Here is a 27,155-nt window from a genome sequence, read left to right as displayed (position 1 = left end):
TGTATCTGTGAATGAGATTTGAAACTGAAACCTTTCCAAGATCTCTACCTGCTGCCAAATACATACAGCTCTAAGTGGTTTGCAGCTGGTAGTTCCTGCAGTCATCCGCTTGCCTTGCAGTCAGTCTTGATCTTGCAGTCACATACCAATGTATGAATCATCACTTTATGGTCCATCCCTTCTCCATTACATTCACATATTGAGTACACAATATATTTTCACAAAACAACCAGAAAAGCCATGGTCCAGAACCTGATTGAAAAACATTTCTAAAAGCGTAACATTTACTGTAAAAAAAAAAAAAATCAAAAAATCTTGCATGGCCATTCCCTTGTAACAGCTTTAGTTAGAACAACATAATTCTGTGTTGATATTGTTTTGTACCTTACTTAAATAAACAGAGTTCAGATATCTGACCAATCAATCTCCTACCGGTACTAAAATTGCAATGCAATGACTTATTAAGATGTGTCTATTGATCCTAAAACAAGTGCTTGCTGGATGAGAGCTGCGGAGGGTAACTGTTTACCAGACCAGGTTTTGAGTTGTAGATGGCCCTGTTGTTTTGTTCTGCATGTGCTGCACTGAATTACCGGTTGTAGCTTCTGGTTTTCACAGCAGAGCGCTCAACACTTTAGCCACAGACCTCTTTCCACTGTTTAATATATATTTAAAAGACAGCTGTGTTTTTTTTAAGATACACAGATAAGAAAGTAAGATAAGAAACTTGACAAGTGTGGAAACTTCCACCAAGCTCCACTGTTGTTTGCAACGGAACGGAGAGGGCTTCAGACGCAATCTTTCTTCGTGCAAATGCCTAGAATTACCACCAAAGGAAACTGTGCTCCACCCCTGATAGTCTCATTTTTAGAACATTGGTCTGTGGTGCTGGAAACCCCACAAAGCAAGCAGTACTGTGTTAATTTTAGCTTTGTTGCATCGAGCATTAGTCACTCTTTAGTATCTTTTGTTCTGTGTATTTGAAATTATACGTGGGGCATGTAGAACCATAGGGTGCATTGATACTCACTTTCTTGTTTCAAAACAGCTTGAGGGAACTGTAGAATAGATTTCAGGCAAAGGCATCTAATTAGGGGCATGGTTCGAATCAGTTTGTACTTCTAGGGATTTTGTTGTTCCCAGAGTTTTCAATGTGCATTGATCAGTCTCCTCTTTGAAAGTCCAATTCTGGCCTTTGACAGAAACCACTATGGTCTCCCTGCTTTTCTGTTGTGTTTTGTATCACTCTGTATTTTTTAGACTATGGATTTAGTGCTTTTTATCCTCGCTTTCCTAAACATCCTCATCAGCTGGTAGAGGAAGTGACAGATCTTCTCTCACCCCTCTGACATCCCTAGTTACTGTTCCCTTGGTTTCCAGTTGCCTAGGTCAGTTTTCTTCCACTGGTTTAGGATGTGTTTACCTCAGGCAAACAACAGGAACATGGTACAAATTAAGAAAATCAATTACATCAGAACCAAAAAGCTTTGTAAAATAGCCCATTTATTTGTTCAGTAAAACACAAAAAGTTGTTTAGATTTTACCTGAGAAAAGTGAATTGAATTAGGCCTGGTGAGGGGTGTGTGTTTCTCTCCATTGCAAATGCATTGACTCCTCACAGGAAACCAGTGCTTGTGACGAATCACTCCTGATTCCCAGTAAAGATGAAACTGCGGTCAACAGCCACAGGCCCTTTTATTTTGCATGGTCAGCAGCACCATGAGGACAGGCAGAACATGATGAGCAGAGCTGATCTCACTCCCAGTGGCTTTACAGGTGCACTGCTTGTTCACACATTCTGCATAACCAGACATAGGAGTTGAAAATGCTACTCTGAGGCATTTCAGGACATGTGATTATTATTATTAATAATAATAATAATAATAATAATAATAAAATAATAATAATAATAATAATGAATTTTATTTATATAAAGCTTTTCATTGCAACAGAGGAAGAAAAAATAAAAATAGAGAAATACATGTAAAACAATAATCACAATTACAAACAAGCTAATTGATAAAAATATGCTCATGGAGTCCACATGAATATTAAAATCACCTAACAGGAGAATTCTATTAAAAATTGAGCACAGAGCTGTAAGGAGGTCATCGAACTCAGCTAAAAAAATGGTATTAGGTGTAGGAGGGCGATAGACTAGAATTACAAGGAGTGGATGAGAGGATCTTAATTTAAAAGAATAGATACCAGAATCAATTCTATATCTAAATGATGAAAACATCTAGAGCCCCAATCCAATGGATGGCCAGTTATGAGGTGGTCCCTTTGGGAATTAAATACAGTGTCAGGTCTATCTGTAGTTGTTCTAATTCAATTTATGGGGCTTACGACTTTGAAAGTCGGGTATACAGATATTTCAGGTAATGCCTTCATCAGTGTGTTGTCCATCGCATCCTGTTTGCTTAGCTCCCCTCACTGCTTGACAATGCCAAAAAAATAATAAAACATGCCTGTGACCTTGGCAGGGAAGGTATATGCTGTATATGAAGAAAACCTGGCCTTAACCTCAGTAGTTCCTCAGTGAAGAAGCACATGGATTGATTAATTGCACCCTTTTTCCATCGGCTTTGATACTTTGAAACCAATAGAGAAGTGACAAGAACTGACAACAATCACCTAAAATAATGAAGTATTGGACGCCAGTTAGGTTTAATATCAATGCAATCAAGCGCAATGCAGGTTCTTTATAGTGGAAACCATGATGTAATTACAACCACATGTTCACAATGTAGTTATCAGATACAGACCTCTTAGGCCTGGAGAACGTTACTCCTCTGTCTGAATGCTTGACCACCTTCGTCTAACCCCTTCCCCCTCTCAGCGGACAAGAAATGGGTTCGGGGAGAAGCTGGTTCTTCCTTATACCCAGCAATGCAATGCTTCCCCTCTTGAAAACTCTTCCCAAATCTGACTTCAATCGAAGGGAGTGTGGCATTTCGAAATGGCTTTGACATTAAAGCCAGACAACCTAACGGCAAGGTGCTGTATGTTCTCGCCAGGCTTCTTAGCTGTCTCCAATATGCCACAAAGGATGCCTTCTGATTTAATCTGGGTCTGGGAACAGTTTGATACATTTTGGCAAAATTGTTTATATTCGCACAACATACACACATATTAAAACAACCACACACTAGTAAACATGCTGCAGAATTATTTCCTCCCAGCAATTGGAAAAGAAGGCATGTTAATCTGAATACATTCTGCCTGTTTCATTGCTCTTCTTATCCGTTCCATTAGCATGTTGGTAAAAAACATTGTGCGTATTAAAATACACAGTGGTCAAAATGGCAAAACTAATGAGGTTAAGTGTAGAGCAGAGGTGAGGGGAAACTGAAGGATGCTACTATTGATTTGCTGCTATGATGGGTGTTAAAAAAAATAATTTAATACCTTACCAATATATCATAGAGCGTTATTACCTGAATCTCAAAATGATCTGCTGTCAGAGTCAAGGATGCCAAGTGCAAAGGTTCACCTTGTCAATTTATTTATTTTATCCTATCTCCTGTACAGAAAAAGGCCTCCACTTCAAACTGCAAAACGAAACCGGATTGCTTAATCTTACAATTAGAAGAATTGGGGATAGATTCACACATCTCTTTACTCCAAAGAAACCTGGACATTTAATTTAGGGAAGCAGTAAATGTTTAGAAGTACTATACTGTGTATGTTTAAACCCCAGTGCAGGACTACCAGTACCCTTACTCTACAACTAATAACTGCTTAAATTCAGTGTTGTTCTTTGCAGCACATTGCTTTGCAAACCCTGGTGGGTGTGTAGCTTCATATGTTCTCCTTATTTGTTCTCCTGCTCACAGTTGGCAGATGTATCAGAATACACTAAATACAGTGTGACTATGAAGAAAGCCAGGGTTTGTGCTATCTGTAAATATAACCAAACCAGTTTCCACTTGCTGCTTCACCCTTCCTCGCCCACAGAAGAACATCTGCAGTGCTTGATAGTGTTAAAGGGTCAGCCAGCTACAAATACAGTACTTGCAAAGTATCCATGTGCACTCATTTCAATTAGAAAATGCTGGCTGTAGAAGTGAAGCAATGCTGGTGAACAGTTGTGTACCAGGCACCAACTACTTCATTATTTTAAGTGATTGTTGTCAGCTCTTTCACTTCTCTATTGGTTTCATTAGTATCAAAGTTGATGGAAAAAAAGGACCTGTCTTTCTTTGTCTGTTTGAGGGCTTAGTGGATTTGCAATGGCAATGGAATATGAAGCCTCTTACCACAGGGTCGATCGTTAAAATCTGGAGCCTTTTTTAATTCCGGGGCTGCTGTGAAACAAGTCGTTGTGGTTTCAGGAACATCATTTGAAGGGCTATTTTCACTGGCAGCTTAAATAGACCACACAGTTGCTAATTGTCTCTGTGGGATTTCAGGCTGTTCACATGCAGTAACACACACACACACACATAGACTGTCAGCAGTATTCATTATGGCTTGCTACAAGCCTTGAAGGCATCATAAGCTACTGACGCGGATCAAAGTGGTAAACTGTATTCATAACATCAGGACCCAAAGCACCAACCTCTTACTCCATCTGTACAAATCCTCTTCATTTTCCATTGGGATCTGCCTCCAGACTGGAAGTAATGGGTGCTCGGTGCATTCATCCCGAGCCTCACTATTCTTCAACAGATTGTGCTCCAGGAAGTAGCGGGGTTCCAAAAAAGATAGCGTTACACGTCCCCAGGTGTTGCTACAACTGTTTAAATAACATACCTGTCATTTTTCTTTTCATTGTTAACATCATGATAGCTTTTTACACTTAGAACTTTAAAGATGTTTCAAAGCTCTTTTCAAAATGTCCGCTCTAGTGCACTGATAGTGTAAGGATTATTGCCCACATTGTCAAACAGGTAACACAGTAATAGCGAGCCGTGATGTGGTATGGAACAGAAAAGCCAGAGCACTTGTTGTCAGGATGTTAACAATGAAAAGAAAACTCTGCTTCTGACTTATAAGTATGATAGCTCTAGGAGCCATATTCTATAGGTTAATACATGTCTCTTATGACTAGCGATGTCGTCTCATGCAGTCTAGGTGAAAGGCCGCGAAGAGAAGCTGGCTGCTCAAACTGAGCTAAATGATTGCTGGTACAATAAGAGACTCTCTACACACTACGTATTAACTTATAAATCACATAAACTAATATTGTACTAAGGAACTACTATTAAACATATTGTTGTTTTAACTTTGGGATTCTGTCATACAGTATGTTCTGTGCACAGGAAGACATCTAAACATAAGAGCCGATGTACTAGAACTGTGACAAATGCTTATTGCTGATCAGCTGTTTCGTGTTTCTCCGCAAGTGTTTGGTGTTTGCGTTGAGCAGTCACAGTGGTTTTTAAACATAAACATGATCACTGCAGATTGCTTTACTCAGAAATCCCTAATGGGTAGCGGGCACATTTCCAATTCCAACAACACAGCTCCGCTCTCCCTCACCGTTCCTTTTACAGAAGTATTTCCTTATAATTTAATGAATTGTGGTGCCCATATATTACTCCGGGTTCTGGTTTCTGCATAATAAGGCCTCTTGTGCACTCTTTAGCGCAACAACAAGAGGTCTTGTCTTAAAAATATAGATAAACATAAAGGTTGTAAAGAGTGCAAAACTGACCTCTTTAAAAAAAAAAATCTGACCAAGTGGAGTCCTGTTTTGATCACAAAGAAGTTTCTGTTCTTAGCTGTACTGATATGATGGGCCATGAAGGACGCTCTTTATGGGATGGTAGGAAAAGTCTTGGATAATGTCTACTTTTAATTAACAGAACTGGAAATTGGTGTAGGTGGTAAGTGAATGGTAATTTTCAATACTGCAAATGAGTTACTCGATTAATCTTTTATTTGGTGTACCTCTAGTATGATTAATGCATTTGAAAACAAGCTGCACAATGTAAGTATGATTCATAACCAGTAGCTGTCTTAGAAACAGTTTATTGTGAGTAGAAAGTGTTCGTTTCCCTGGATTAATGCTCCTGGAAGAGGAAGCAACAGCTGAAATGTGTTCAGCTGCAACTAATAGGTGCTATTAAACTTTCCAGACCAGTAATGGTTTTGTTACTTAACTCAGAAAAACAACCGTGTTTTCAGAGACTCATCAGCAGATGCTGCAATTATGTTTCTTTTATTACAGGAGAAAAACTGGAAACAAAACTGCAGCAGGCCAATAACCTAATGAGAATCATCAGCAAAGAACAAAAGACACAACCTTGGAAACTGGAAAAACAAAAATATGGATTGTACATGCAATTACTGTTTCATACTCTGATGGACGGCAGATTGATTTTAATTGACTGTCAAGGGGGGAGTTTAGATGATTATTTGCCAATTCTTCAGCAATGTCGGAAATCAGATTTTTCAATAGGGTGAAAACAAATCACACCTTCTTAATGATAACACCAAAAAACGTAATTTATTTAAAAAAAAACAATATTTATTCAGAAAATGAGGTGTTGCTGTATTTGCCCAACAGTTGAAGACAAAACCCAGGCCAAAAAGACAAAAGAGTGTGAATTAATTCTAGCTGGATTTATACGATATGAGCGTACCACAGGTCAGCACGTTTGTGTTTCTTACTGGATAAGCAACAGACATCTGGCTGTATAACATCTAACTTCATTTATCACCGCATTACAAACCAGGGCTTTGATTTTCTGAAAAACAGATGGGGAGATTAGACAGATGGAATATTCTGCTCTCTTGGTCCAGTGGGTGAGGAAATAGTTGATCCCTTCAGCCAAATAATATACAGAATACAGAGTGGACCCCCTCTGAGCCTGAATCAGATACAACTCACGAAAAAAAGTGTTTTTCACATTAAACGCTCCTTTTGATATTTAAAATACTTTAATTTGTTGCATTATTCTGATGTTTTTTTCTATTTAACAATGTCAACTAACTGTTCTGGGCATCCAAAATTGACCAAGTGTGAAACTATGTTGTGTTACATTGACCTATTTTGTCATTGGGTTTTTAAGTTTTCGAGATCATTAGCAGGTCTGCAACAACACATGTACAGTTTTATTTCCACCATAACACAACAATCACCTGTAAAGATCTACGGTATGACAAAACTGTTCACTTATTTTTATGTAACAGGAGCAAATTTTGGAAGTGTTACCGAACGTGCTACAGTATGCAGTGTCTTAGAAGAAACCCTTACTGCAATAGATCCCAATGCTGTTCATATCGCTGCTAATATCGTTTTCAGCACAATGTACTCAAATGTGGAATGTAGCACAACAAATTGTAATAAGTCAAAAGGTCAAAAGGGAATCATTTTGCGCTGAATGTCATTTAAAAAAAAAACCAATGGAATTGTGTTTCATGTTGAAAATGATATTGCATTGAAACGTACCACACAGGATATTACAACTCAATGCATAATGAGTTTGCTGTTTGCTAACAAGACCCTGCCTGGTAACGCTTTAACTAATTACATTATCACAGGCAACTTTGTATTTTTTGGTTTGTATCAAGACTGAAACAAGAAAACTACCATCTATTTGAAATTGGACCCGGCTCCACATCCCATTCTTATCAACACGCTGTGATCAGGGCCTCAGTGGAAAAGAAACAAGATTTCAGGGAGTGATTAAGACCACCTCTAACGCTGTGAAAATCATTTTAAGTTCAGCATGGTGGGATCCCCAGGGAATGGTGGCCACTGGGACAAATGTGTCTGTACCCTACGTATTCACTTTGGCCCCACCCTTCACATAATATTTTAAAATAATTTTTTTTACAAGAAACAACACTAGGAAATGACGTTTCTACACCCATAAAAATATCCAGCAGAACCTCCCCCAGGCCTCAATAAGCAGATGTCTGCCCTTTTACAAAAGGTGGTGGCCTAGGACCTTCTGCCATTTCTCCTGACTCATGAACCCTTGGTCCTTGGAATGCGGAGCGAATTCTGGACCACAGCCCTTTCTTACATTTATTTTTATTCCCCCTTGCTGCCCTCTATAAGAAGGGAGTCAATAAATAATACAAACATAGATTCATATTCTAATGGAAACCGTTCTGGACTGAAATCAAGACACTTCAGTAAGTCCGGGACACTGTGAAGATTTCTCCTGGAACGCAGAATTGAAATGCACCTTCGAGAATTCCTCATTCCCTTGCAGATATAGGACCTCTGCATTTTTGACAAGCTTGGGCATGTCCCCTTTTTGAAAAGTCTCTGGCAAGTCTCTGTTCTGTTGTCGTAGATGTTGCGTATGTGGGATGTCTAAATGTTGCCCATTTTGATGCAAATCAGAGGGGGGGTTGTTTTTATTCAGGTTTTGTTCAGCTGGGTTATCCCTGGGAGTTTTTTGTTCCTTACAGATTTTGCTGGCATTTTCCTCTGTGTACATATCCAGGGCATAGCCATTAATTTTGATGGTAGAATTCTCTGTCATGCTGGTGCGCACCGAAGTCCTGTTGCTGTTGCTTCCCCCACTCTTGAACAGATGCTCCTTCTGGCCCAGAATGTGTCGCCTAATGATCTTGCGGAAGGTTTGTCGGAACTCCCGTATCCGGTAGGCGTAGATGAATGGGTTGACCACAGAATTGCCGTGAGACAAGATGATGGCCAGGTACATGAGCCAGGCCGGGGGCCGTGGGCACTCAGGACAGAAGTAGGTGAAGCAGTTAATGATGTGGAGCGGGAGCCAGCAGACGGCAAACAGCCCCACAATGATGGCCAAGGATTTGGCCGCATGGACCTCCTTCTGGAGGATGGAGCGGCACTTCTCCCCATGGGTGGCCTTGAGTTCAATCAGCTGGAGCTGGTGCCGAGCCGCCATGAAGATCCTCAGGTAGATCCCCAGCATGAGCAGCAAGGGCACAAGGACAAAGGCGAAGAAGTTGAAGTAGACCATGTAGTCCATGGTGACCACGCTCTCAAAGAGGCAAGGCATCATGCGGTCATCTGTGCACTTTATATGATTTATCTGGGTGCTGTTGGCGACCTCACTAGAACATTTGTTCCAGCCCAGCATGGGCGTCAATCCAATTATGACAGAGAGGACCCAGCAGATGGCAATGATCCCTTTAGCTCGCTGGCCCGTCACCAGACCATTATACCTGAAACAACATTAAAGAAACAAAGTTATTCCTGTCGCTAAAATAACAAGAACAGACATAGGGATGGAGAAGAGGTTGTTCATCTCATCAAGCCCATCCCTAATCCACTGTTCATTGTTTAGTAAAGGATCACATGTTTACAATGTGGGTTTTCATTCACAGGGTTAATAAAAATAAACACGAACAGGACTTCACAATCAGCTCTCTCAGTATTCATTTCTTTCTCACTGGAGAGGTCTAAGGCTTCCTTGGTCACCTGGATCTGAGAAACTTCAATCATCATCTTCTATCACAGCTAGACTTGCTGCCATCACCCCAAACAACAAAATCAAAACCTCTCAGAATTCCACGATAAGCACATTTCTTTTCTTAATCTTTTTATACGTAGTGTGGATTGGATCCGACCGTAACAATGCACACTTCATATGGGTGCTCCTTAAATGAAATCACAAGGCAATGATATGCAAAGGAGCTGAACGACATGACATGATAAACGATGCGGTATATAAAACCTGGAGCAATTAGCTATTGGTTAGTATGCCTGTGAAATGCATACATGCAAAGATTTGTCATATTTTGAAAGAGACATGATAGTGACTGCATGGAAACAAAATCACCAAATCAATACACTCAATAACCCCCTGTATGTCCTGGGTAAGGGGAAATCAAGGGGGGTATCTGCAGCAAATAAACTCTGCTAGGAGAAAGGTCTGGAAAGCAAAGAAAACAAGAAAACAAAGGAAAGAGAGCTAAAAATGATGCAGACACATTTTTGAAAAATAATAAAAAGGAGCTACTGATGTGCGCTTTCTTTTTAAATACGATGCAGATAAAAGGAACAAAAGGGCAAATGAAAACTCACAAGGCATTAGGAACCTGCATGCTGTGCTGATTAATCAAACTGCCCTGATATTGGGCTATTCTGGCTCTGAACACGCAATGGAACGAAATCCTAAGATCTACAGATATCAATCTGTGATGCCTTCAGCCCATCACTCTGTAATCAATACTCTTAATCAAGCAGATATGAATCATTTTTGAGGTGTAATCCAGCTTGAACATCTCAGATCCCAGCAAGTTATTATAATTGTGCGCGAAGGTTTCGGCTGTGGAAGCCTGTTCTGTTGATAAATGAAGGACTTCCGTGAACACTGAATTCTACACAATTTATCTGAACCCTTTGTTTTGCGCTATGCAATGCATTTTTTGGAAGGTGGAAAGGCTCTCCCTTTTAAATTAATACTGCTTTAGTTTACTTAAAAAAAAAAGACAGCTGGTGTATTCCTCCACTTATAACCCGGACAGACCTGTAAGTTACTTTCCAGGGGCAAGATGTTCATTTGCTGGCATACTGTTGGAATCAAGTATTAGGATCAGAAGCCTACACACTTTTACTTTAAGGAAGAATAACAGAATTATGTTGTTGCACTGATTCCAGGCATTTTGGACCATTTTAAAGCCAGAGATTACAGGGCATTGATATGATACTGTATGTGGCTCAGATGTTTCTTCTTTGAGAAAGAATATGCAAGTAAGTCTCCTTCATTTGTCTCATTGTACAGTCCGTGTATCTTTAAACTCTTACTAACTGGGTAGTTTGTTGTTGCAATTCCGAGCTCAATGTTGACTGTGCACATAGCCTTGTAGAGTCTTCAAATGAAACATGCTGTATGCTGTAACTGTTTTGCTGTAGTCTAACATGTGTAATCATATCACTATGGCCAGCTCAAAAGCGTCTCAGGGATAAGAGAAAAGTAAATACGTTCTTGGAATACCTTTGAGAAGCCATGGAAATATTTGTTTAAACTAAAACAGAATGGTTTGTCTTACGATCATTCAAGTCTGTACTGTACAATGTCTGTTATCAAGTAATGTAAACCAGGTTTTGGAGTGTGTGCACTGGGGTGGGGGGGGTGTTGCTGGAGCCCTATCTTCCCATGGCAGTGCCAATACAATGTTTCTGTATGAAGGAAACTGCACTAGTATGGGTATCCATTACTAACCATGCAATTGCAAGATAAGCTGACTTGTGCACCAGTTAAAATGATCTTTGTAATAACGGAAACTATGCTTTTTTTCCCCCATAGTTCTACTAACAGTACTGCTTTAGTATGGTTATATTCCATGGTACAGTATACTGGAAAATAACTATATTCTTTTTTTTTTTTATTGGAAAACACTTATCCTGGTGCATTCCTGGGAATTAATCTCACTCTGAAGAGTCAGTACAATTACTCATAGACTGTTTTAATATATAATTGGACTTCCTGTTATATAAAAAAAAACCTCTAATATGTTTACAGTCCACTTACAAGATCAATTTTCAGATCGTGTGTGATACCAGCTGAAGGGTTTGGCTGTTCTGACCGGGTTCTTCGTGTTAGAGTTAACAGGGTGAATAAACAAACCCAGCCCCAGAGACACACGCACACAGACAGAACAACCCTAATCGGTCCAAGCAGAGAAAGCTTTAATATGAACCAAACCAGCATCCAACACATTCTCACATTTGATAACGCACACCGTTCTTTAAAATGTGTTAATATTCTAGTACTGTACCTAGATTTTTTATTAAGCCTTTTCAGCTACAGTTCCATTCTCTTCCTATCTTCGTGTAGTTGAGTTTTCCATTTTGAATATCACTGTCTTTTCTGAAACGCTATTGAGCAGCCTTCTCCTCCATGCTGGTTTGCAGAGGAAATGTTTAACTCTGGATCATTCATCTGTCCCATTCTTTCAGCAAAGCCAGTCGGCAGGACAGGCAGGACATGTGTCAAGTGGAGTTCTAACTGGAAAGAACGCACAAGTGTACCAGCATGAAGGAAACAGTTGCTCTGCAGTGCTGTGCCATGCCCATTCTCCTGGGGATGTCATAGGGGCCTGGAGCAATGCTACGGTGCGTGTGTAAAGTTTTGACATAAAGGGAATTCTGCAATGCATTTTGTGTATTGAAATGTGTTCCTTATGTTGCACGGCAACATAAGTCACACAGCAGGAGAGTTCTGGGGAAAAAATAAATCATTTAGGTTTATAAAAGAAAGTCTACTGAGAACTCCCTTGTTTTCTTACTGAACCAAAAAAAAAACAGACAGATGTTTTTTAAATCTTACTTTCAGCCACCACTGGCTGCACATGACAATAAAAATGACAAGAATTAAATATGAATCTAAATTAAAGTCCAATGAAAACATGTCTCATCTGTTTTGGGCCTACTAATGTAACTGGCTTGTCTTCCAGAGGCACAAGTTACCAGTTCCTCACTTTTTTGAGATTAAAATCTGAGGCTGTATGTAGTGGGACCAGTGCTGGCGCTGCTAGTGCACTTCTTTTAGGTGATTTACTGCTGATCAAACATTTCTGCAGTCGCCCACAGACACCACTAACACGATGACCACTGATGCGTCATGGACACTCAACACTCACAAGTACAGAAGCAGATGCTGCTAATATCAGTGGCACACCACATGCACATGTACTAAACCTTATCTCTAGCATCATGGGCCACCTGCTAAGAGTCCTATCGCAGGGCTTTGAAACGGTGAAGAGAATTACGTGACAGCAGTCTGTCACTGATTTGTCATTGATAGACTCCAGACTTAAGAAAATACAAACACCCCGTTTCCAAGCACTTTCTAGTGTGTCCCAGGGGACTTGCAGGCATGAGAAAAAGTTTCTTTGGTAGTCCTCCTGCAACCTGACATAATCCTGGTTTTACATTGCTCTGTCACATGACTGAGGAAGGCAATAGATGAAAAGGTTGTCTACAGTCCTACTTCTTCTAGTATAGTTTTTTTGTGTTTAAAGTGTTGTCAAAAAACTGTTGTGGGGAAAATATAAGTGGTCGCTTTAGTATATGGTGTAGGATGATTTTATATAATATTCAGTATTTCTTCAGTCTTTCCATGTACAGGTAAATGCTGAACACAACCTTTTTTTTTTTTTTACACAAAAACATGTTGCAGTAATTTATAAAACAGTGATGATTCCTATGATGGCTTTTCTGACTGGTTACAAACATTACCAATAAACGTAAGCATTTCAAAGTATTTAATACTAAAGTTTAGACATTTAGGAAACGAACACCCTAACTATTATAAGAGGCTTTTAAATTTAAATAAGTATTCAAGGGGTCGGGTAGAGCTCTATAGAAGGCATACATTTGACACCTCTGTGTATTTTCATCCTGCTGTCTGCAGTAAAACCCTGGCTTTCCTCTCAAGAGTAATGCTTGTAAGTGTGAGCCCTTTCATGTACTTGCAACACATTTTCTCTTGCACACAGTGTGCATAGAAGCTGGGTCTATAAAACTTCACCATAGTAAATTTATAGTATACCTTACTTTGTTTTTTGCTAAGTGAACATTATAATTGACATGCATGTATGAGCTTCTGTAATGCATGTGCTTCTCTCTCTCATTACCGATATCAACAGCAGTCTGTGGCTCCCTTCCTTTGTGCTGTTATGGGAAAGTGGAAAACGCCTGCCTGAGTTGGACACTTTTTGCCAAAAGTGTTCTAATTTTAAACAGACCACCACCTGGTCACAGTGGGAACACGACCTGAGAATACTACAAACACCCCCAACCCATATAATCATTCTATTGTGTCTTTGAGATGTGGGGTCAAACATTGATTTAAAAAATGCAGTGGAATTCTGTGCAAAAGGCCCTGAACATGGCACTGCTAATGGTAATGTATGAGATTATGCTTCTAACATACATGCAAGCCATAGCTGTAATTAAAAAAAAAAAAAAAAAAAAAAAAAAAAAAAAAAAAAAAAAACTAGCGCCATCAGTATCACAATAAAGACGATCACTTTCATATGTAAAAAAAGTGACAAATACACTATGTAGCATTCAGACACATTTCTCCATAGATCCCTACATTCTGATATTATAAATAAATTGCTATAAAAATAGTCTAACCCTGTTTCACCCCACTGAATAGCTGCCAAAAAAAATCCTAAAGGCCCTCTAGATATATGAAGAATTTCCAGAAGTATGCATTCCCAGTGGGAATAATAATGGGTCAAGCTCTGTACTCTAATACAACTTGCACAATTTTAGTGAAAGGAAAAATATAATGCAACATGTTACTTCTACTGTAAATATACACCTCAAATACTGCAACAGTAATACAATGTGTATGGGCAGGTGCATAAGGAACAGCTCATCAGAGCCTTGCAGTCCTGTATACAATGCAGTGGTCACGTTCTATACCAGTAGAACTGCAGTAACATCTAAACATACAAAACTATGGCTGCCCTCTTACCTGAGGGGTATCTTTATGGCAATGTAGCGGTCGATGGCGATGGCCAGCAGGCTGAAGATGGAGCTCTGGGTGAGCACAAGGACAAAGCAGGCGATGAAGAGGCAGCCATGGAAGTGGGCGCAGAAACCCGTGCTGATGGTGATGGCGAAGGGGATGGCCAGCACGCCCACGGCGATATCCGCCACCGCCAGCGACACCACGAAGAAGTTGGTGACGTTCTTCAGGTTGCTGTTCAGCCACACTGCCCAGCACACTAGCACATTGCCCAGCACTGCTAGCACAGCGATGACCAGCTCCAGGATGATGTAGATCACGTTAGCATCTAGCATGGTGAGGTGAGCCGCGCACACACTGACACTGAGCAGGAGGAGTGATTTAGGGTCACTTCAACGTGCATCGCTGCAATTCAGCAAGGCACCACGGTACCACAGCACCACAACACGAGATTTTTTGCAAGAAGCTCTGATGGAGGATCAAACCAACCTTCTGGTTCAATTCCAAATGGTCCTAAACCAGATAAGCCAGTGTGCTCTAAGGCTGTATGAAAGACACTCAAAAGTTCAATTAACCCCTCAATTAACCTGTTTTCTTAGTCCCGGCTGACTGATGTAACACCCAAATGGTCAATACTTATTGAAGTATTGTTGTAGATTTTACATCCGAATGTCTTAAATCTATGAAAAGATGCGTTTCTGTGTATTGGCCCTGGCTTATTTAAGACTTAGTTAAGAGATTTGTCTTGGCAAGTCCTTTTGCCATTCCAAAGACTGACGATTCTGATTGGCCCTTTGTTTTCTTCAGTGCGTCAACAGATTCAGAGGTTGCATCCAAAACAGCCCAACTCTTTTGTGTAGATAAGACTACGCAAATGATTGGCACAACTTTAGTCCAGAACGATTTCCAGCAGTAATGACTTGGCCTCCAAATGGTAGGTGAAAATGGGTAGATTCACTCATTCACTCATTGATTTTTAAATAAAGAAGAACTTAAGACAGTCCAAGTCTCTTTGATGGGCCAGTGAATAACCCAAACTGTCACTGTGTTGTGGTTAATCCAAGGATGACCTTCTGCAGCTCTGGTTGCTTGAAATGAACCAGATTTCTTCACTTTCCTTCTGGTTTTAAATGTTCAGAGGACACGCCAACCAAAGTCAAGCCCTGTCCTCTTGGATGTGATGGTCCATGAATATAATAAACCCAAAATGCCACTTACACTCTATTACTACAGTCTTACTGGTTTTGTGGGTTTAAATCCAAGGATGACCCCCTTGCAGCCTTCCACGATTGGAATCTGAAATAAAAAAAAAAAAAATACTAATTTACACAGTAATTATTATTATTGTTCATTGTTTGAAAAGGAGATTTGTCATGTAATGAACGAATATAATTTAACATTTATTACTGCTATTGATTACATAATATTCTATTACTTTTGTAACCTGTTAAAAGACCAGAATTAATTATTAATCAAACGTGATTTGTAGATTGCTGAAAATGTTTGAACATTCACAAAACATAAGACCTGGAGAGGTTCAGCTATACAAACTACTCCCCACTCCCCAAGCAACCAGAATGGGTTCTATTGAGCTTCTTATGAAACTACATATAATGATGTATACATTAGTAACAGATGACCTTCTCCAGGTGGGAGAAACAGCAATGGTAGATATTGTACCACATCTACTGTCTATATACATCCAAAAGGGACTGGTTCATTAGATATTGCGTACCACAGTTAAGTGTTGTTAGAAGAAGAAGAAGAAGAAGAAGAAGAAGAAGAAGAAGAAGAAGAAGAAGAAGAAGAAGAAGAAGAAGGAAGCTGCAAGGCAACAGAGTGCCCCCCTTGATGGTAGACATGAATGAGTTGCTGAGGATAAGTGGGCTTGTTCTATCCTGCAAACGGACTCACAATGGGTTTTAATAACATTTGAATCAACCCAGAAGCTTTAGAAACGCTCGCCTCAAAACCTTCCCCAGCTACTAGATAATTAAAAACTGTTGTTTCAGAGGAGAAAGCACTGTGCCAACTGTTCACATATAGAGTAAACAGACACTGAAGACACACTGAATCTGTGTATCTGGATGAATTTGATATTTTGCAGGAAAATTTTTTTAAATCCAAATGCATTCTAAACACTGGAAAGGAATGTTTTTTTTGTCCTGGATGTCCTATTGGCAGTCATTCAAATATTGGTTTGTAACTTGAATTACTGTAGCTGTTTAAGAAACAAACAAACAGCCTAGTTTCAGGAACACCAAACACAATTCTGCAGACATGTACATATAAAACTTTGTTTTAAGTTACAAGCAATTTATGCATTAAGTTTCATACATTGATCCTGAAGAAGAGTGAAGTTCCCACAGTACACACTGGCTTGATTTCCTCCCGCTCCCTACGGTTTAAGCAGACAGCCGATGTCTGGGTTGATCTTCAAAGCAGATGTGCATTAACTGTAATTCTAATCAGGCGGCTTCAAGTGAACCTCCCTGAATACGGGGATCGTGTTCTAAACCATTTCTAAATCATTTCCTCATGAACTAAACTACCGACCCTGTCTGCCAGTGCATGCCATTTGAGATGGTACTGCTGCCCACTTCCAAAGAATCTCACAGCTTTATTTATTGTTTTATTTGCATGCAGGAAAATTGCTGTTGTGGCAAAGATCTACTTGACTGCGTTTGTAATAATATGCAATGAGACCAGGGCTTGGTACACAGGTACCGATTGCACCGGTTGAGAAACGCACGCTAACACTCATGGTGTGCAACTGGCTGCAGGTTGCAGTTAAGTATAATTTTTAGTACATTCATTTTCTCTGTTGAAAACTGAATACCTGTGCTAGGCAAGCTGGACGGCTGAGCTCCACTGTGTACTTATTTCACTGCATTATTTTACTTATCTGAACAATCCTTAATTTGTAAGTATCCCATTGTACTGCTTACTGTTGTACAGCCTCTGAGCCTTTAATGCTCTTTCCCTGGTTTAATAAAGGAACTGGATTGTGTAAATTCAGATACAATAGCTCAAAGTTAATCTATAACATCAGGAATCTATTTCTGATCCCTCCAGTAGGTCCATCTGTTTCTAATATGTTACTGTCTGTTTCCAATACTGCAGACCGAACCCTTTTTAAACTAATGGTTTGCTGTGTTTGCATGTTGACGGCATTTAATGGTTGAAGCTGTATTAAAAATGGTTGAAGGTGAAGGGATTAACAAACAGGAGTCTTTTTTTTTTCCACCTTCAGGTACAAAATATTTCTAACAAAACCACACTTGGTGTAAAATGTTTTTAATTTAAAAATAAATAAACAAATAAATACTGGGTGCTTTTATACGATGTTCTCCGTGAGAAAAGGCCGGAAAGAATTTTCCAGTAGGTGGTAGTCGATTTTATTTTTTAAAGAACACTAATGGGATCCTCATAAAGGAGCAACCCAAATGAAAACCGGACCCAATGCCATATCCTGACTTGCAGCTGGATTTTCGAGATGCCTGCTTGTCCCGGGGCGAGGGTTGGGCTAGCAGTAAAGCAAACAATCAGTCAGTGGCAGAAACAGCCTGTGAGGAATTACTCACTGCCACACAAGCGGGACAGAAACTTGACCAGCTATAATAAAGCTACTTGTGTCTGCCTATGTGCAGCGCCACACACACGTACGCACGCACACACACCTGTCAAACTCCCCTAAGCAATCCCTGCATGACCCTGGTGGCTGTTTACTCAGATACAATTATTTACCCAGAGAGAAAGATAGAGGTGTGGGAGGATTCAGAACCGGTTTCAGTTAAAGCACCTAGTTTGTTTTTTTTCGGTTGCCTTATTCTCAAATGTATTTATTTTCTGCAGTGGTACTGTCACAGGCAGTGGATTTATAGGCACTTCAATTGATCCACAGACTCTGGAGCATATTACATAGATAAAACACCGCTGCTAAAAGCTCAGACTAATCCCAAATCAAAGGCAACAATTCTCAGCTCACCAGTCTTTGAAAATCAAATTAAGCTCCCTCATAACAAATAACACCCCTCCCCCTCCTCCTGCTTAATGCTTCGATCCTATCTGTGAACACTGGCCAACCCCTGAGTAGATTAGTGCGATGTCAAACTCCTGCTTCTTTCACATCATTATATAGTTAGGCGACATCCTGAGGTCAGTTCTCTTCCCTTATGGGAACAAGTCAAAGGCAAACAGGTTCCCTTGAAGCGATGAACTGATAACTAACTGAAATTGAAAGATTCCGTCAAATCACCCATTTTTTTTTTTTTTCTTGCAATGGAGAAACACGGATTCATTATACTATTGAGGGCATGAACAGCATTTAAGTCAATTGAATCCTTTGGACTGAAATTGATTTTGAATCACCCCACAGGAAGCTGAACCGTAACACTTATAAATGGCTGATATCAATCACAGATTGATTAGCACTAATCATTGACTACCTACTGGGAGTTTAGGCAACAAAGTCCAATGTCACCAACCCATGTATCAAACAGTGTGTGTATATAGGCTAGCCCTGCAAACATAAAGCAACTTCCTCAAATGATGTATGATATGACACATGAAAGGGTTCACTTTTCTTCTATCAACGATTGAACTTGACCCAGGGTACCAAGTATGAAGATAACATCTCAAAGCGTTAGGTCTTTATCATCCAAAAACCAAAAAGTTACATAACCCCAATCAGACAGCTATATGGGTGTAACACTGGCACTGATCTGGTATCATTGTACTGCAATGGATTACCAGTGTGTGTTGGTTCACAGCATTGGGACCGCACTGGCATGTCACAATATAAAGAACAGCAGGCGCTTCATTGCCATTCTAGTGCCACTGCACTGCCATTGAGAATCATTAGATAAGTTCTCATTCCATGCCTTTATCTTATTATTTTCAATTATATCAATGGCAAGACGGGGACAATATTCTCATTTATTAAAATGGAAGTGTGTTCACATTCTGGGTCCTTGAAACAACACCAAAAAGTCAGGATAATAAACAGCTACATTGTTTTTTAAAGAGTTTTTGCAATTGTAAAAAAAAAACAAGTCTGGCACAAATAAATGGGAAACACAGCAATTCAAGGAACATTAACAGTTATAATAAGCTATTCTGTTTCCTCTCTCTCTCGCTCTCCCTCGCTCCGGGAATGGTGCTTACTCCTGAAAACAAACTCTTCAAGCATCATTTAAGTGCTTTCCAAATATTTACAAATGTTAACTATTCCGTGGGAGGTGCAATTAGATTTAGACCAAATCATTTTTAAGAGCATTTTACAGCACTCGAGGATGAATGAACTAGGATTGCTACACCTACCTTACTCCTAAAAATAAGCAGCTGGCACTAGTCCATCTCTGTGCTTGTTACTTGGGTTAACCTTACTGCATGCCAGGTCTAGTCTACTGCAGTACAATTACTGGGAAAAAAATACCATATCGTATCCCAGCACTAATAACAATGGAAAGGCTATGTGGAAAGGGACACCACATCCAGTTAGGGTTACTAAATATATGTACGTGTCTCACACTGTGGAACTTTAAAAAAACAGCACAGCTGCCAGAAAACAAACAATCACATTAAGTCAGAACTTCAGAAATAGTTGCAAATCAGGCTATTCTCTAGAGTTTTACTGTACTCGGAACAGTGGGATAAGAAATTCCTAGACAGTGGCCAAAACAAATAAAACTAACAACATTGGTCCAAGATTGAAAAACCCTAAACTACTCTAACACTTCACAGTGTTACCAGTACTGCACAATCAAAAACCCTAAACTACTCTAACACTTCACAGTGTTAGAAAATTGCCCAACAACCAAAATGTTCTACCTTCATCACAAAAAGTGAATTCTGAATTCATTTTCTGAGCATATAAACAAACACGTCAAACCATGGTAAATGAATGGTATAACCATGGTGAAAGCATGGGGAAACTGCACAATGGCTGTAATAAACTGTTGTAAGGATAATGCTTTTATATGTCGATACACAAGGTTTTATTTTTTTGTTTTTTTTAAATTAGAGTTCAAGGTATACTCTAGGTTACAATGTACATGCAATTTGATTTGCTTGTTGCTGTCATAACTACCATTCACGTTACTCACACAGTGCTTCTGTAGGTCAAGCCAATCTATAAACCTATAACAGAAACCATAACAGAGACCACAGTTTAGAAGACTAGAAAAAGAAAAGAAATAAGGAGCATGCCTGTCCACTTCAAAATTCACAAATGCGCTCTCTTTCTTAGCACTGCATCATGAAATGAACACCACACTGAATACATTCATTTTAAATGTAAATATGTGATTTAAGTTTATCACCTAGTCAGTTTAATACGCTGTAATCCCTTTTAAGTGATCACAGAATTACTGTAATGGTTCACTTCCTGCGCACAATGTCGTTGTTGTGATTCAGTAATTATTGAATAGCATTTAACAGTTATGTGGTCATATCCATAGGGAACAGGAAGGAGAGAGAGAGAGATACACACTATGAGACATACATGCGTTACTTATCAAAGTATTCGAGAGGTGTAATAAAATAAAATGCTGTTGATTTGTGAGTATCCCATTTAGAAATGCTGTTGATTTGTGAGTATCCCATTTAGAAATGCTGTTGATTTGTGAGTATCCCATTTAGATTTGGGACAGGAACCATGTGAATGTTGCTCACCCTGCTGAACCTAATCCCAAACTCCTAGTTAGAACCTGTTGTTGGCTGTTTAATCTGAAAGAACAGAGGGTGGAGAGCGAGGTGCACGCCAGCACACACCAATTAAACACTTTTCAGTTGCATTGACCTACTCTTTATAACATCTGTTTAGATCGGAAAAGTACACCATGCTGTACTGTGGAAATACAGCAAAATGTCTAATGCATCTCGCTGTTGGGCGATTTGCAGGATTATGGGGGTTGCGATGGGATGAGCTACAGTAAAATAACATTTGGTACTACATAGTGAGCGAGACCAATTAGAAGATCACAACCATTAACTGTCAGCAGCACTTAATACAGTGTGAATACAGCACTGTTTTACTGATTCCACAGTGTACAGTCAAGCAAACTGTTGACAGGCGGGTACCCTGTATCTCACATGTAATGTAGTATTACATTATAAATGACTAATTTGAGTTTATAAAATGACTAATTTGACGGTTACACGGCGTAAACAAGTGTCCTAGTCTAAAATGCGTCACACACGTTTTTTTTGTTTTTTTTTTGTTTGTTTTTTTTCTGGGAGACGCTTAATAGCAAAACGAAATCAATTCAGAGGCAAAATGAAGCATGGGGAGTGATAACGCCATTTAGTTCAAATACAGCGATTTGTTGCACATTTTTACTAGCCAATATGTCTAGACCGTTATGAAAATTGAGACGAGATGAAGCCCATGCAAAGAGACAATCCTTCAATCAATTAGCTAGAATGGCTTGCAAATCGACCTCATCAACACAAGCAGGGCTATTCTTGCTTTTTCTAATGGTCTTTATGAGCGTAGTAAAACGATTAGATGGACTGTGGACACACCAAGGGGGGTGTCCGCTTACAAAACAAACAGCTCTCCTCCACTGGCTAAATCTCTGGTGGATCTCCGCTTAACTTGGTAAGTACCTGAATAGATTTGTTTACCACGTTTGCCGCAAGCTGTCAGAAACGCAGTGCGATTTTAATGGTTCAGGTCCCTGGAGTAAAACCAACTAAACAAGCCCCTCAATTTAGAGGCAGGTAACGTGTCCTATGACTTGCAAGCTGCTCTCTCCTTCAACTAGACACATTCGCTTATTAAAACTCCCAGACACTACAGTAATTTCTTGCTTAGAGTTGCGTTTATACGGTAACCTGTTGCTGGTTCATTTGGCGCTCTTCACATGATATAATCACTTCACTGATTATATCCCGCTCATGTTTTTTAAATATAAATTATTATTACTCTTCACGTATATTAAAGTAAACAGACTATAATACACAGAATGCCAGTAAACGTGAATAGAACACATAGATAAGCAATTATACATACACTACATAACATTTGAAAACCAAACGGCTTTTAAATATGTATGACACTTTCTTACCATTAAGGCGTGTATACATGGCTATACATCTAGCACCGTTAGTTTTATGTTTAGGCAATACCATCTGAGCTGAAATATGGCAAACGATGATGCTAAAAGTCCCTTAAAGCAAGGAAGCAAGCAATGACCATGTACGTGTAATTTGGGTGTACAGTTGCCTAACCTAGTCCCCACCTATACCGTAGGGTACATCCTGTCATTTTCTGCAGCACGATGTAGCTTTGAGGTCAGGAAATGACGTCTTCTCACCTACATAATTTGTTCAGGTTATATAATAACTGCTATGCTTTATTGCATGAACTTTTACATGAGTTCCGCAGAACAAGTCTAAAGAACGATTCGCTTGTGCTTTGCTGTTCACTGCCCATACGGTACGAGAGAATTGGTGTACTGCAATTACCAAAGTGTAAGGCTGGTAGGTTATACTGGAACAAGCCTACAGTAGTCAACTAAACAAAATTCTGTGCATATAACAGTTCAAATTTTGTTCACACAATTTAGACTCTGCTTTTATTATATACTTTAACAAATGTTACTTACCTTTAAAATCCAAAAATAAGACTGCTGATAAAAGTGCTCCAAAAAAAAAAAAAAGGAAAAATTGTTTGTCTTTTTATAAGCTTATTCTTATGAAAAATCATAAAAACTTTTTTTTAATCCTCAGAATTTTGATGTTGAGTTCCAGATTTAAATGAATGCCGAGGTAAGCTGATCTTTCTTGATACAGATTTCACTTGGGATTAATAAATAAACAATAAATAAACAGATATACCATTTTATTTGATGTATTCCTTTGCCCACTGCATCTTCTAGTAAAGTTATTTTCGTCTGCAAAATTCCATTCAATATAGATGGAACTAAGAATGTTCTTTGATATAAGATTCGGCCACACCGTTTCAATTTTGATGCACTGTCTTTAACTTTTTTTTTTCAGTTATGAGTTAGAACACAGAAATAAATAATATTTCACCTTACAGTTTGCACTTTGGATATCCTCCTGGTTTATGATCAAGTTAATTTATAGCAGAAAAAAGCTTAATCGATGTATTAGGCTTTTGGATCCTCAGCATGATCAGTGGATTTTCCGCAGATCCCCGTTACTCTCATACAGTTGTTTCCTCTGCTGTTTTTATTCGTTGATTTTCTTTTTTGTTTGCGCAGCCAGTCACATGCGCTCACTTGCACATCTTTTACGCGTCTGGGTTTGTTTCTGAGTTTGAAGCGAAGCTTCAGATTTTTAAGAAAACAGAATTAGCCAATCCGCGGCAGACGCCTGCAAAGACCACGTGATTCACACGATGCTCGAATCTGCATACCCTAGCAACATGATGCGGTGATCGACACGGTCACTTTATTACAGTATATTGCACTGTATTGTGTAAATAATGCACCGGTCTATACAGTACCGGAATTGCGCTTTTAAACTTGATTGTAAGTGTTGAATAAGCAAGTCAATACCCGTTTCGTCTATTCAAACATGGTTTTAGGATATTAGTACAGTACCTTCGATTGATGTGTATCTGTTACACAAAATCAGACTTATTCTGTAATTTTGTTAACGTCTCTGATTCATGTTACCTCCCACAAATGGAAGTCTGTAGTTTCAGTGTGCCTGAAACAACAAACTGCCGTGGGTGGGCAATCTGCTTCAGAGATCTTTTAAACCACACAAAACAATGAAAACTTTAATTCAACAACCAGGGAGGGAGCAAAAACAGTCTTGACGAGATACAGAAAACACATCTGGAAGTAAGGTACAGGTGCTTACCACTGCCTTAAATATGATTTTCTTGTCAATCAGGCCAGAAGGTAAGTTGACACTATTGTATAAGCCCATATTAAAACAGTTTTATTGCATATTAGTAGTCCTTTCTCCAGTCTGTCGTTTATTACATCCTGCTGCTGCAAGCATTTTCTGAGAGAGCATACCTGCAGTATTTGGGTTATAGAGGTTTGGCTGGCTTGTTTCCAGGGGAGAACTATGTGTCTCTATAGCTCTGACTTTAAACAAACTGGACTGTCAACAAGGTTTGCCTTCCGATAATACAATTGCGTACCCAGTGACTGCCCATACTTGGGGTTGCCTCCTGTCTCAAGGTGTGTGGCTCTAGCTTGCATCGCTTATGTTAGTTGTGGAAGTATGGAAAAAGTTTAGAACTTGTCCATATTTTTGTAACACATGTATAATCCCACCGGAGGCCATGGTTTGGCTCAACATAGTTTTGTAGTCTGACTTGTAGCTTTTGCCATTGCCCCCAATCTTCATGTGCACCACATTTACTTTCATTAAAAAAAATACAGAACAAAACAAACCAACCTAGCCATGCACAGAAGTGGAATGGTATTACAGTATGGAAGACATTCTGTTGTGCTGAATATTCCTTTGTCAGGGTTGATTTCTCTCTTCTACTCACTTCTCCTTTGTCCCCAAGTTAGGTCTGCAGTGTATTGTATTGCTGCTATAAAAAAGGGACTTATTCTCTGTCTGCGTCTTTCTCGCTCTCTCTGCGTCTGAGATTGTAAGGGGGGGTGCAGCTATGAAGTCATTTGATCACTGCCCTGTTCTCTCTCCCTCTCTCTGTAGGTAAACACAGGATACCCATAAAGGATTGTGTATTTTTTTTAATCCAACATATAGTGAAACTTATTTATTGCTACGTTCTTGTCTTGTTTTCCATTATTAATGTATACATGTTTTGTGTGGCCCTCTGAGAATTTCATCCATGTAGCTGGGTGATTCTGTTTTATTAAATTACTGTAAAATAGAAACATATTTTAATCCCATATATTATTTAAAGTATTAATGAATTACAGTACAGTGAGTAAAAAATTAATCCTTAGTCACCCCATCACTGCAGTTAAGTGTTTTGAAGATCATTATACACTAATTCCAGTTTTCCATTCAGGATTCGTGACAAGAAAATAATGCCTCTGCTATTTTGGTAACACCCGACAGTGAAGTGTATGGTGCTTTTGTTTTGTTTTAATAACTGAATCATTTTTTCGTTTCAAGAAATAATCTGTAAGATAAGAAGATAATTCTTGCATTCAGTGATTCACAAATGTCATACAATTAAGTGATTCCACAGAAGAGAGAGAGACTGCAGCTGTGTGGGTCTGCAACCATATACCTGGTGGAACTTCTTGATTGGAGCACAGGAAATAGCAATACAAAACAACATGCATTGAATTATATAGGTTTGGAATAATAATTGAGGATAAGACGATGTGTTCATCCATACAGCTTCGAAATGCTCAATCAGAATACTATATGAAACAGTGTCAGGTAGTAGACTGTTGGCTATTGTCTTTCTAGTGTACTCATTAGGAATTATATATGTTGGTATTTCTATACTAGGAGTACCCCTTCCCTGTGAGTGCTCAGCCATGACAGTGACCAGTCTGTAGTGGGTTAGTGGGGAAGGGCGGGTGAACGAAAAGGAAATAGAGATGCAGAACATATGCTTGCATGCAGGCAATGTATCCCTTTTCAAAGAGGTACATCCTGCAGAACCAAGCTGTCATTTAATCAAGGGAAAGGCAGCTTGAGAAACGGAAAAGCACTGGCATCTCCATAGAGCACATGGTGGACAATGACAGGATGTTACTGGTGAGGCAGAAGGCCCTGGGGCTACAAGGGATCAGCTGTCCACAGGAATTCTTTTTTGTAGAATATCATAAAGCTTATGCTCAGCCTGGTAGCCATAAAACAAAACACACAATTATAATAAATTTGTACAACAATTAACAAAAGAGTTCAAATGCTAAATGTGTAATCCTCAAGAGATGAGTGTCAGTTTATAGACACAGGTCGCACTGTTTTTATTTTTGACAATGTAAAATTGTAAATGCAGTGGTTGTCAGCTGATGGAGGAGATAGGAGCTGCCAGTGGTATTCTATAATGCAGTAGAAACCGAGCATGTTAAACTCCGCTTTGACACTGCTCGAGAGAGAGAGAGAGATGTGACATGTCTTTTGTTTTATTTAATCTACATTTAAATGTCAATCTGGTAGAGGTACAATATCTTTTTCACAAAGGCTCCCTGTAGGTGGGATTTAAAAACAACCCACTGTACTCCGAACACAGGCTAGAACAGGCTCACAGCACAGCTCAGGAGAGCATGCAGCTTCATTGTTTATTAAAACTAGGCCATTGAACAGTCACGACAGGATCCAGACCACTGTGAGACTCCAAGAACATGCACGTATAATAGAAAGCATGCTCTTCTAATTCTTGAAATAAAATAAAAAACCACACACACGTACAACACTTACTGAATCCGAACACATGTTAAAAAAACAATGTTTCACTATGCCATGATCTCAACTAGGTGCTTGCATACAGTAGTCCTTTTAAAGGGATGGTCGCTAACTTGGATTGAAGGCTAACATCAGTCAGGTTAAACTGTGACTGCTGTTTGATTTAACATTGCTTTGATTTGACCATTTAAAGGGATCTGCATAATGCAAATTGATCAGGGCATTGCCTTACGTGAGGCAGTGTGTGTATGTGGGATATACATATATGAGTCTGTATGTTGAAAAACGTGTTGCACTTTGTGAGGAATCATTGGGCACTAAGACCCATGTTAAAACACTGCAAAGGTTATAAGAACATAAGAAAGTTTACAAACGAGAGGAGGCCATTCAGCCTATTTTGCTCGTTTGATTGTTAGTAGCTTATTGATCCCAGAATTGCAT

The 27,155-nt window shown here is 39.3% G+C and overlaps 1 protein-coding gene across 1 annotated transcript; it reads right to left on the bottom strand.

The window, feature by feature from the left end:
- Positions 1–5,782: 5,782 nt before the first annotated feature.
- LOC121300104 (adenosine receptor A2a-like) lies at positions 5,783–15,514 on the bottom strand. The gene is made up of 2 exons (XM_041228506.1): positions 14,388–15,514; positions 5,783–9,117 (listed from the first exon to the last, which is right to left on the bottom strand). The coding sequence occupies exons 1-2, from the start codon at positions 14,714–14,716 to the stop codon at positions 8,082–8,084; spliced, it is 1,365 nt and encodes a 454-aa protein (XP_041084440.1). The 5' UTR covers positions 14,717–15,514; the 3' UTR covers positions 5,783–8,081.
- Between the last annotated feature and the right edge of the window lie 11,641 nt (positions 15,515–27,155).

This window comes from Polyodon spathula, chromosome 25 (genome assembly GCF_017654505.1).
Source record: "Polyodon spathula isolate WHYD16114869_AA chromosome 25, ASM1765450v1, whole genome shotgun sequence".
Taxonomy (NCBI): domain Eukaryota; kingdom Metazoa; phylum Chordata; class Actinopteri; order Acipenseriformes; family Polyodontidae; genus Polyodon; species Polyodon spathula.
Note: the sequence above shows the minus strand (reverse complement) of the source record. Positions and strands in the feature narration are given on the sequence as shown.

What these genes read in the sequence shown, in the direction of transcription:
- LOC121300104 (XM_041228506.1), bottom strand. Translation starts at nt 14,716, where the DNA reads ATGCTAGATGCTAACGTGATCTACATCATCCTGGAGCTGGTCATCGCT. An exon ending in GCCATAAAGATACCCCTCAG is followed by an intron (nt 9,118 to 14,387) that starts GTAAGAGGGCAG and finishes ATGTTGTTTCAG; the next exon opens with GTATAATGGTCTGGTGACGG.